Below are 12,919 nucleotides of genomic sequence, written 5' to 3'. Positions count from 1 at the left end.
TCTCACCTACTTTGGTCATGTTGTCAGAAGGGACCGTTCCCTGGAGAAGGATGTCATGCTTGGTAAGGTGGAGGGTCGACGAAGGAGGGGAAGGCCTTCCACGAGATTGATTGACACGGTGGCTGCAACAATGGGCTCAAGTATAGCAAGGGTCGTGGAACTGGCGCAGGATCAGGTAGTGTTTAGTTCTGCTGTGCATGGGGTCGCTATGAGTCGGAAATGACTTGACGACACCTAACAACAACAACAGCAACATCACTACACAAGTAGATTGCCCAACGAACCTTCCTTCCAAAGATTGGCTGGTGGGTTTGAACTGCCGCCTTCTGGTTAGCAGTCAAATGACTTAGGTACTACGCCATCAGAGCACCCAAAGATATGTGACTAACTATTATTTTGTGCTGCTGTATGACAGAAATACGAGTGGATGACTTTAACAAACAGCTTTATTTTCTCCCATTTTAGGAGGCTAGGGCACCGGCTCTCAGGGAAGGCTTTCTATCTCTGTTGGCTCTGGGGGAAGGTCCTTGTCACTTTTCAGCTTCTATTCCTTGATCATCATGGTGATTTTCATGTGGCATGGCATCTATCTTCCCCCAACTGCCTGTTTAATCTGCTCTTTTATAACTCAAAAGAGATTGACTCAAACCACACCCTGCACTAATACAGACTCATTAACATAACAAAGAAAACCCATTCCCAAATGGGATTATAACCACAGGTATAAAACCAAAAAACACCAAACTCACTGCCATGGAGTCAGATCCTATAGACATTCCCCTTGGGTTTCCAAGGCAGTATCACTACAGAAGTAGATCGCCCGATCTTCCTTCCGAGGAGTGGCTGGTGGGTTTGAACCGCCAGTCTTCTGGTTAGCAGTCAAATGCCTTAGGCACTATGCCACCAAAGCTCCCAACCACAGGTATAGGGTTTAGGATTTACAATTTATACATTAGGGGAACACAATTCAATCCACAGCAGCAACCAATAAGAGAGAAATGCAAATCAAGTATCACAATGAAGCATTACTACACACTTACTAAAATGCCTAATTTTTTTTTGTTGTTGTTATGCTTTAGATGCAAGTTTACAGAACAGAGTTTGTTTACATTCAACATTGCGAGTACATTTACTTTCATTCCCCATTTACCATCTCCAACCCTAACCCAGTCTCCTCCCCTCCCTGCCCAGTAACCCTCCCCCGATACCCCTCATAGTTATGCACTCCTGTGTGTCCTGCATTTCCTCCGTGCAAATACTGGCCCTCTGGTGCCCCATGGTTGATTGCTCCAAGGGATGCATTTCCACAGAGTATGTGGGTGTGTCACCCTGGGTTGAGTGGTCTGCATGTACGTCTTGTTTACTATTGGGCTGAGAGCCAGGCTCTGGGAGTGAGTTTTATTCCAGGCCCAGAAATGTATCCTAGGGCCATAGTATTGGTGGTCTCACCAGACTCCATCCGACCAGTAATTCTGGTCATTACTGAGTTATTGGATTTTGTTCCATGTTTTTCCTCCCACTCTATCTAGGATCTCCAGATTTGATCCTTTCCTGAGTGGTTATAGAATGCCTAAAATTAAAAAGACTGGCCAGACTAAACATTGGTGAAGATGTGAAGCTGAAGGAACTTTTTTATAAGTTGCTTGTTGAAGTGTAAAATAGTACAACCACTTTGTCAGACAGTTCACTAGTTTCTTATAAAGTTAAATCTATGGCCCATCAATTCCATTCCTAGGTGTTTACCCAAGAGAAATGAAAGCATATATCCACTAAAAGTTTATATAAGAATGTTCGCAGCAGGGACTTCTGGTAAGTTGGAGGAATAGGCAGACAAGCCACACAGACCCTCTTCAACAAAGATAAGATAAACCAATTGACAGAGATACAGAAGATAATCCTTGAGCCCTGAGCTTTGAAAGGAAGTATACAGAAGTGGATTAGGCACCAACTAGTGGAAAAACCTGAACAAAAAGGTGAGTACAGAGACAGTAGAAGCTGCGGATTGTCAGCTGCTCTGACAGGACCAGCAGCCTGAATATTTCCAAGTGGCGTTGGGACCTGAGAATTAACCTAAAGATCAGCCCTGGTCACCAAGGGCTGCAGGGATGACTGTGCTAGTGGCCTATGACTAGAAAGGGAAACAGTAAGAAGGGAAACAACCTGAGCTGTTGACTTTCTGCTATCCAGAGGGTGCAGCCATTTTGATTGTTTACACACAACAGCCATTTTGGATATTTAAAGTGACTGAGGGTGCAGCCATTTTGAATCTTCACAAGTGGCAGCCATTTTGGATTTTAAAGTGACAGCATTCTCATTCAAATTCCAAGGATGGAATTCATAGGCTCTGTTTGCCTAGGTTGGCAAGGACATATGAGAGGCTGATAACAGGAAAGGAGACAGGTGGTGAGTGTATAAGTGCTGTCAACTAGTGAATAGAGGAGCATAGCACGGTACCCTGCTTACATAGATAACATACAAATAAAACAAAGAAAATGAAAATCTTGGGCAAGTCACTCCAGCATACAATCACCAATTAAATATAAACACAAAAACATCACAATACCACAGAGACAACAGAGCAGCATAGTCCACACAAAGAAGCAAGATAAAGCAGGAGAAACAAGGGACCGGGATACAGACCCAAAACACATCCCTGAGGAAGACACAGCATTGAAACACACTGGTAAGGAATTAAAAAGAATTATATTTAGGTATCTTCAACAAATTGAGAGGCAAATCAAGGAAAACTGACAAAATTTGGGAAAACACAGAGAAAACCCTACAAAAATTTCAAAAGACAATGTAAGAACAAAATGACAAAATAAATGAAAAATTAGAAATGATACAAAATCTACACACAGAAATCCAGAAGATTAATAGTAAATTTTCAGTAGTAGATAAGACATTGAATGGGCAAAGGAGCAGAATTGAATCAATGGAAGACAGAATTAGTGAGATTGAAGGCAAATACCTAAATACTTCTTTGGAAAGGTATCAATAAGAAAAAAGGTCAAAGCAAAACAAAGAAAGCCTAAGGTTCATGTGGGATACCATCAAAAGGAATAACCTATGTGTAATTAGAATTCCAGAACAGGAAGAGACAAATAAAACTATAGAGAAAATTGTCGCACATTTGTTGGAAGAGAATTTTCCTGGTATGATGAAAATTGAGAATATATCCATTCAGGAAGTCCAACGAACCCCAAACAGGAGACCCCAAAAGAAAATCACCAAGACTTATCATCATCAAATTCACCAAAACCAAAGACAAAGAAAGAATCCTGAAAGCAACATGGGAAAGACAAAAAGTTACCTACAAGGGGCAACCAGTAAGACTAAGCTCGGATTTCTTGGCAGAAACCATGCAGGCGAGAAGACAATGGGATGGTATATATACAACCCTGAAAGAAAAATTCCAACCAAGAATTACGTACCCAGCAAAATTGTCCCTCAAATATGATGGTGAAATTAGCACATTTCCAGATAAGCAGAAATTAAGGGAATTTGTTAAAACCAGACCAACCTTACAAGAGATTCTAAAGGAAGTCCTTTGGACAGAGAAGCAAGCAAGAACTGACCATTAACACACATGATGACATAACCCAGAAACCAACCCAACTATGGAAGTATCCAAAGTAAATAAGCCTACAAGATTGTAAACAGGGAAACAGAGACATCAATTGACAAATGAGGACAACTACAAACCAAAAAGAGGGAAAAAACTGTGTTGTTGCAGAACTTGTAAATGATTGGGAAGTCAAGACAACTACAAGATAGAACAGACTGTACTAAACTTGGGAAGAAAGTATAAATCATAGGGTAACCTCAAAGAAAAATGATAAACCTTCACATCAAAGTAAATAAGAGGACAAGCACAAATATTTAGCAAATACTAAAACAATGGCAATGAAGGAAGTGACAACATGATTCATAAACAAAACAACCTCAGCATAGATAATTATATGAACAAAGAAATAAACACCACCAAAAAGCACATAATAAAAATGACAACAATGATTTCATATGTGCCAATAATTATATATATGGCAAGGGACTTGTCCTAGGCTTTATAGAAAACTCCAGTGCCTCAACAGCAAAGGAATTCACAATCCTATTGATAAATGGGCAGAAGACATGAATAGACACTTCACTAAGGAGGCCAGTAAATACATGAAGAGATGCTTATGATCATTGGCCATCAGAGAGATGCAAATCAAAACAATGAGCTACCATCTCACCCCAGCACTGATGGCAAAGTTCAACAAAACAGAAAAGGCAGGGATGTGGAGAGATTGGGACTCTCATACACTGCTGGTGGGACTGTGAAGTGATACAACCACTGTGGAAAGCAGTATGGTGATTCCTTAGAAAGCTGGAATTGGAGATACCATTTGACCCAGCAATCCCATTACTAGGTATATATCCTAGAAAGGTGAGAGGCAGGACAGGAACAGATATATGCACAGCCATGTTCATTGCAGCACTATTTACAATAGCAAAAAGATGGAAACAACCTACGTTTCTATCGGCAGAAGAGTAGATGACCAAACTATGGTACGTATACACAATGGAATGCTATGCAGCCCTAAAGAATAATGTAGAGTCTGCAAAACACCACATAATATGGATGAACTTGGAGGACATGATGCTGAGTGAAATAAGTCAATCACAGAAAGACAAATATAGTATTAGTTCATTGTTGTGGAGGGTCAAGGAAAGGCTAATATATGGAGGGAAACTTTCTTTGTTGATTGCCAGGGTGGGAGGGGAGGGGAAGGAACACTGCAAAAAAAAAAAAAAATTGGATTGACCCATGTCACTTTAGTTTTGTGTATTTATTTCACTGTACATAAATTATATTCCAATAAAATGCTTTTAAAAAAAGATTGTTCACAGTGGCTTTATTCATAATAAAAATTGAAAATGATCAGAGAATGAGTAATAACAACAACAATGGACTACCAATACTCATAACAGCATAGATGAAACTCAAAAACATTGAATGAAAGACAGCAGACACGTAAGAGTACATTCTACATAATTTCAATTATGTGAACTATAAGAATAGACAAAACTACTCTATGGTACTGATGGAAGTCAGAACACTGGTTGCCTGTAGAGGTAGTGATTGAAAGAGGGGGCACAAAGAAGCTTTCTGGAGGTTGGTAATGTTCTGTATCTTGACTGGGTGTTAGTTAGTTAGTTTCCAGAATTCATCAATTTGTATATTTGATGTGCATAAATGTCTGTGCATTTCCCCATATTTAAATTTTGTCTTTGAAAAACTCTCTAAAGAAAAGCATAAAAGGAACACTCTTCAGCATATCTTATTAGACCAGCTTACTTATGACATCCAAACTTTATAGATCCATTATCAAAAAAGTATTGTGAATAGATTAAAACACACCAAAATGTTTTTAAATCCATGAAGTTACTTAATTTCTGAAAACTGATAATAGAACATTTATCCTGATTATGTTTCACGATGACCAAATAGTTGATAATGAAAATTTATAGAAAATTTTTCTTTAGAGAAAAATTTCTAACAAATGCAGAAGGAATGATGGAATTGGACTACTATAATTTTGTAACTATTTTGCATGGTCTAGGCAAAAATTTAAGAGCTCTGGTGGTGCATAAATGAAAGCATCTAGCTGCTAACCAAAAGGTTGGCAGTTCAGACCTACCAAGTGCTCTGCAGGAGACAGATGAGGCAGCCTGCTTCCGTAAAAATTTACAGCCTTGGAGACCCTATGGGGCAGTACTACTCTGTCCTTTGGGGTCATTTTGAGTCAGAATTGACTCAATGGCAGTGAGTTTAGTTTTTTGGGTAGGCAAAAAAGTAATAGTCTAGGCAGTGACCTCAATTGGCTGATGAGGAACTTTAGAATTGATGGGTCAGAATGAAAACACCTGTTCTCAGTGATCAACCTTAATATCACTAAAGAAGAGACAACCAGGTATTATCAGCCTCCTGAAGTGATGCTATAGAGAATACTTGGCACACTTGTGGAATATTATTGTCAAAACAATTGAACATATATCTAGTCATATGTCTAGATGTACTCATCAGTTTACAAGAAATACAGGGTACAGAGGAAAATGTTAAAATGACACCATGTAGATGACACTGGTCCAATCAGGAATGTGAAAAATTCTACAGGACAAAAGACTGGTTTCTGTCTGTCTTTCTTTTTTTTTTTTTTTAATTGTGATTTGCATGAAAGTTTACAGAGCAAATTGGTTTTCCATTCAACTATTCATACACATTTTATTTTGTGACATTCATTGCAGTTCTCACAATGTAACAGCACACCACTTCCTCCCTGTGTTAACCTTTTCCCTTCATCCTTCTTTTCTTTCCTGCCTTCTGAACTTTATCCTTGGGCAAATGCTGCCCTTTTGATCTTGTATGGGTGATTGTTCTAATAAGTACGTACTTTTCCAGGCATTATTTTTCACAATTATAGGCCTAGCTATAGTTTGGCTGAAAGTTGAGCCATGAGAATGAGTTCAGTTTCAACTTGAACTATGTCTAAGGGCTATAATGTTGGGGGTTCTACCAGTCTCTATGAGACTAGTAAGCCTGGTCTTTTTATATGATTTTTAGTTTTGTTCCACATTTTTCTCCCACTCTGTTGGAGACCTGGTATTGTGATCCATTTCAGAGCAGTAAGCAATGGTAGTGGGGCACCATCTAGTTCTGACCTCAGGGTCATGGAGGCGGGGGCTTATGTGGTCCATTAGTCCTTTGGATTATTTCCTTACATTTTTTATTTTCTTCACTCTTCTTTGCTCTGGACAGGAAGAGACCAATAGGTGTACCTTAGATGGCCTTTCACAAGCTTTTAAGACCCCAGTTGCTCCTCACCAAAGCAGGATGTAGAACATTATGTTGGTGGACTATATTGTGTTAATTGATTTTAGTGTCCCCTGAGATCATGGTCCTGAGCTCCCAGGATGACCTGATTTCTTCAGCAAAAATGGAGGGAGGAATTATTATAAATTTAACGTGACTTAAGAGCTATGAAAGAGCCCTAGTGGCTCAGTGGTTAAAGCACTGGGCTGCTAACCTAAAAGTCAGTGATCCGAACCCACCAGGTGCCCAGTGGAAGAAAGATGTGACAGTCCGCTTCTGCAAAGATTTACAGCTATGGAAACCCCATGGGGCAGTTCTACTCTGTCCTAGAGAGTCACTATGAGTTGGAATCAACTTGATAGCAGTGGGGTTTGGTGAGAGCCATGTTACCTAAATAAAATGCATGGACCTCATCTGGATCCTACTTTGAAGAAAGCACTTGTGAAAATATATTTATGAGATTTATAATGTAATTGGGGAAATTTGAAAGAAAATTGGCTATTAGATGATATTAAGGAACTATTGTTAACCTTTTAGGCATAATCAAATAAAAATATTAATTTAATAAGTATGGAAGATAATAAAACAAGATTTATCATAGGTTGATAATTTTTGGTGTTGAGTAATAGATACTATTTTCTCTAACTGTATGTTTGAAATTTCTATAGTAGGAAGTTGATATAAAAATGCATAAATAAATTTTTTTTTAAAAAACTAACCATTCCCCTTAAATTAGCTAAAAGGCTTATCCATACAACTTGTCTGTTGTGTGCCATTAAATCTATTTCAACTCATAGCAACTCATATGACAGAGTAGAACTACCCAATAGGGACTCTATGTGACAAATGTAGAACTGCTTCATAGTATGTTCTTGGTATAGAAAACCCAGATCTCCAGATCTTTTCTCCCAAGGAGTGCTGAATGGATTTGAACTGTCAGCCTTTCAGTTAACAGCCAAGGGCTTAACCATTAAGCCACCAGAATGCCATACAAGTGGTCTAGTCACCATATTTTGCTAGTCTTAGAGTTTCTTAAAGCACAGCTACCCACATTGAGCATCTCTCATCTTGCCCCAAATTTGAGCAGCTTTCATCCTAGGGTTATATTCAGTCTCTACTAGAGATGTCTAGATGGAACCTTTCATCCAGCAACCCACCAGAATTTTCAGTGTCAAGCAGAACTTATTTCAACTCTGAATAATTGAATGCTGACATAGGTCTGGACAGTTTACAGAGCTTGACCATATCAGATAGTATGAAATTACTACAAATCATCCGGAATATTTAGGAAACCAGGAAATAAGTAAAAACTTCTTGACAGAAAAGTGAGTTGTACTTCTATACAAGCCATTATATCCAATTCCTGTACAAAAATGGGAAATATAAAGCTATTGCGGGCATCTTTTCATGTCCCAAGCACTAAAAGGATTTACGTTACCTACTTTGGTGGAGCTCTGGTAGCATAGTGGCTAAAGCACTTGACTGCTAACCAGAAGGCTGGCGGTTCAAATCCACCAGCCACTCCTCGGAAGGAAGGTTGGGCAATCCTACTTCTGTAGTGATACTGCCTTGGAAACTCAAGGAGGGGTCGCTAGGAGTCGGGGCCAACTCGACGGCACATGACAACAACTCTGGAGGAGTGGTTCAGGCATTTGGCTGCTAACCAAAAGGTCGGTGGTTTGAACCTAGCAGCCACACTACTGAATAAAGATGAGGCAGTCTGGTTCCGTAAAGATTTACAGCCTTGGAAACCCAGTGGGGGGCAGTATGAGTCAGAATTGGCTTGATGGCAGTGAGCATGGTTTGATGAGTTTGAGTGCGAAGCACAGAAAGCCCATGTCCTCTATTATTGGGTTGAGTTTACTCTACCAGTGTCTCTCTTTTTTCCAGGAGGATGCCAGCAAGCAAACCACCTGTATAAAGCTGGAGATCTCTCATGGAGGGGACTTCGCAGCCTTCCTCCTACAAGGCAAGACTACCAAAGGCTGTTCAGATTTGCCATCTCTTCCAGATGATTACTTTTTTAAGGAAACATTTAACCAGAAGCCCAAACCATGGGAGAGCAACCTTTTCCCAGGTTGGCTGGTGCTTGTGGAAGCTAAGCATGTTTCCATGACAAAATAAAGTCCCACAGCTGCTCTGCAACTTGTCATCCCCTCAAATAAAGGTCAGGAGAAAGCTCTCAGGGTCAATTCTAATCCTTAGCCACTCACTCTCTCAGTTACTGATTCTGTGTACGCTACCTTCCTCCCCAGACAGGCATAACTGTAGGACAGAAATGTTGGTGAAATTTACCACTTGGGACAGAGAAAACATGGGGACTGGGCAAAGCAGGCAGTTTGGTTAAAACTGTTGCATAAATGCTCTGAGTATGGGAAGCAGCATTTCTCTGAGAGGGTGGTGGCCTGAGGGGAAAGTTACTTGGGGAGTGATGATTTGTAACAAACATTGCAGAACTGCATCCTCTTCAACTTGTCAAGGTCGCTGTTCAAAGGGTACCTGGTGCAGAGGTGTCTGGTCTTGGTGCCAGCAGTTCTGAGAAGACAGACTGTGCCTCAGGGGAAACTTGCCTCCCACTTACAGTTGCTCAACTGTTTCTTGGTTTCCCAATGCAGGAGCCGGAGATGTTTGGCTAGATGTGTATAAGTTGCCCAAGGAGTCTTGGCTCAAAGAGGCGGAGCACCCCCTCAACACTGTAAATCTAAAGAAAAAAGCCAAACTACTGCAACTGGTAGGAAACATCTCTGTTTTCAATTTATATCTTTCTCCCTACCCTTGACCCATATCCAGCCTAAATCCTCTTTAGAATATCAAGATGAATGAGGCCTTTTGGAGGCTGTAAGATAGAAGGACAACAGGACCACTGGCCCATGTCTCCTAAATCGATTCGCTGTGGTTCAACCTAGATATTAAAAAGTAGAAGTGTCTTCGTTTGTGGGAACCTCAGTCTCTCCCTTGTCTGGGAGTTGCTTTCCACAGACTCCACTCGGAGCACTTCTCTGAGAGGAGGATCTTTTGTCCTGATTTCTGGCTCATGGGTAGATTTATTTTTTCCCTCCTGTGTTAAAATTCTTCCATGTTTTACATTCTACTAACTTCACTAGACTATGATATAAAGGGGTTGCTCTTAATAATCAGGAATATGTGTATTCTTTATGTTGTTCTTAGAAAGTAAAAAGTATCATTTCAGTTTAATTACATATGAAGCCTGGGCCTTGTGCTGTGTCTTTACGATATATATTAAAAAAAAAAAAAAAAACCCAAACTCATTGCCATCAAGTCAATTCCGACTCATAGTGACCCCTTTTGGACTTCCAAGGTGGTAAATCTTTACGGAAGTAGATTGGAACCCAGTCTTCCTTCCATGGAGTGGCTGGTGAGTTTGAACCACCAGCCTTCTGGTTAGCAGTCAAATGCCTTAGGCACTACACCACCAGAGCTCCTTTTATGGTATATATAGTTCCTCAGTAAATATTATTTTGATCAACTTAATTTGCTTGTCAATCCAATGTGCTTTTTTCTTTTCTTTTTTTTTTTTTTTCTTTTTTAAGTATTACTAATTTAACACTGGTTTAAAACATATTCTATTAGGGGCTAAAAAATTAGTGAAAATATTAATAAAGGAGACTGAGACTGAGTCACAATGACTACTGAGCTCACTGAGTGGTTTTGAATAAAGCCTGTTTTTCCAAGTGATTATCTTCATGGTAGAGTCCTGCATCCTGGGAGATTTACCAGCCAAGAGATCTTCCTTCTGGAAACTCTCATAGAATTTACTTTTTGTTCCTCTTTATTTTGACACTTCTCATATTTTTAGTCCCTTGATCTTCAGTTCTTTTTTGTGTATGAGAATCCTTTTTTCTTAACTAGTTGGTACATTTCTGAATTGTTAAAACTATGCCTTCTGCTTTCTTAATCAGGCAACCCCATAGTCTCATACTCAGTGACCAACAGATACTTATTTTTTGATGCACTAATTTACTATCCAAGTGAGAAAAGCACCTTGGGATGGGAGTGATTTCTCCCCATAATTCACTCAATTTTTATACCCTGAGAAGCAACCAACCAATGACAGTTACAGTGGTGATTCTTTTAGTATAATTGCATCTTGAATTACTTAAATATAATTGTCAACATCACAGATATATTTTGCCCATCTGAAATACTCACTTCAACTTAGATTTTTATAATGGTCTTCTCACTTCTACATGTTCACATGTTCATATATCCTCTTGTTGTCTTTTAACTGTTTCTTGTTTCCCCAACTACATTTAAATTCCTAGAGAATGGGGCTCATTTATTAGAATCCTGCAAGTCAGAGGACCAACCAAATACTGGTCCTCACTGTCTACTGAATGAATTCACTTTCTCACAAGAGTAACTGAGGGAAGAAAGAGCATCTCAGAAGATTAATAATGGGTGAGGGGGGATGAATATACAGAAAACCTATTGTGAATTAATTTCTCATTTTTTTCCACAGAACAATACTGACCCTATAACTGCAGATAATTTAGAAATGGTAAGAAACTTTAAAGAAAATTGCCAGAGAGATTTATACATTTTAGAGATATTTATTTTGACTTGAAATTTACCTTAAATATCAAATGTATAGTAAAATACTCCATTAAGACACTATTTTTAGATTCTCTGTGACATGTCTTATACTTCGTGTTCATTAAAGATGGCCCCTATTGAGAACAGAAGGGCACTGTATGCACAGGGAGACAGCTGGTGGGGGGGCAGGAGTACATGGGAGGGAAGGACACAGGGAAGAGGTAACTATGGGGAAGAAGTGGGAAGAGAGCTGTTACATTGTGGGAAATTGCAGTCAATGTCATGAGACAAAATGGGAATGAACTGTTGTATGGAAAATGAATTTGCTCTGTCAACTTTCACCCAAATCACAATAAAAACTTAAAAAAAAAAAAAAAATGATGGCCCCTATACCCAGAAGTGGTTTGCATAAAGCTAAGGAATAGTTTGCAGTAGACTGCTAACCTAAAGGTTGGTCTTTCAAACCTCCCCAGCAGTACTGCAGAAGACAAGCCTTGGTGATTTGCTTCCATTAAGATTACCTACTGCCATTGTCTATTCTAACTCATAGCAACCTTGTAGGACAAAGTAGAACTGCCCCAAATGTTTTCAAGGCTGTAAATCATTTAAGGAAGCAGACTGCTTCATCTTTCTCCCACAGAACAGCTGGTGGTTCCAACCACCAACCTTTTGGTTAGCAGCTGAATGCTTTAACCATTGCACCACCAGAGCTCCTCCAAGGAAGCCCTATGGAGAGTTTTACTCTGTAACTCATGGGTAGCCATAAATCAGAATTGACTCAATGGAACTAATAACAACAAGGACACTTACATTTCAGGGTCCCCACTTGTATGGCTTTTTCCAAGGCCCTGGGAGAGGCCCTGGCAATGTGTTCACATGGTCATATATTTTTGTAAAATTGGCAGAAATAAGATACTTTAACCACAATCACTTAAGCTCACTGTCTCTTTTCACTCTAACTTTCCCTCTGTCACAGTTTCCTCCATATAGGATGGTATCAGAGTGGCCATGGACATTTTGTGTTTATAATTTTGTGTTCCTTTTCTTAAGAGAGCCTCCAAATTAAATGTACCTCAGGCCCCATGAAACACTGATTTGCCAGAATAAAAGCCCAGTCCACTATGCCAAGTGACTTGGAGGGTTTCTTCTTTATATTAGAATACTACCTTAGAGAATGGAGCTGCTTCCTCTGAAGCAACGTCTCAGGACAGCATCATCTTCTTCTGCTTCATCTCAGGACAGGGTGTATCAGTAGAATGTTGTTAGGTGTCGTTGAGTCATTTCTGACTCATAGCGATCCCATCACAGCAGAACGAAACGCTGCCCAATCCCACACCAGCTCCATGATCCCTGCTATACTTGAGCCCATCATTGCAGCCACCGTGTCAAGCCATCTCTTTGAAGGCCTCCCCCTCTTTTGTTGACCCTCCACCCTACCAAGCATGACATCCTTCTCCAGGGAATGGTCCCTTCTGACAACATGACCAAAATAGGTGAGACGAAGTC

The 12,919-nt window shown here is 39.8% G+C and overlaps 1 protein-coding gene across 1 annotated transcript in view; it reads left to right on the top strand.

Moving 5' to 3' along the window:
* WDR93 (WD repeat domain 93) overlaps positions 1-12,919 on the top strand; it is a gene marked incomplete at its 3' end in the record, with an annotated part of 119,498 nt that overhangs the window by 21,013 nt on the left and 85,566 nt on the right. Inside the window, exons 5-7 of the mRNA XM_007946106.2 lie at positions 8,750-8,828; positions 9,475-9,590; positions 11,340-11,378. Coding sequence (XP_007944297.2) covers positions 8,750-8,828; positions 9,475-9,590; positions 11,340-11,378 — 234 coding nt within the window. The remainder of the gene's footprint in view (positions 1-8,749; positions 8,829-9,474; positions 9,591-11,339; positions 11,379-12,919) is intronic.

This window comes from Orycteropus afer, unplaced genomic scaffold (assembly GCF_000298275.1).
Source record: "Orycteropus afer afer isolate SDZICR_OR568_19922 unplaced genomic scaffold, OryAfe1.0 scaffold00150, whole genome shotgun sequence".
NCBI lineage: Eukaryota > Metazoa > Chordata > Mammalia > Tubulidentata > Orycteropodidae > Orycteropus > Orycteropus afer.
The sequence above is the reverse complement of the archived record's forward strand: the minus strand, read 5'-3'. Positions and strand labels throughout refer to the sequence as shown.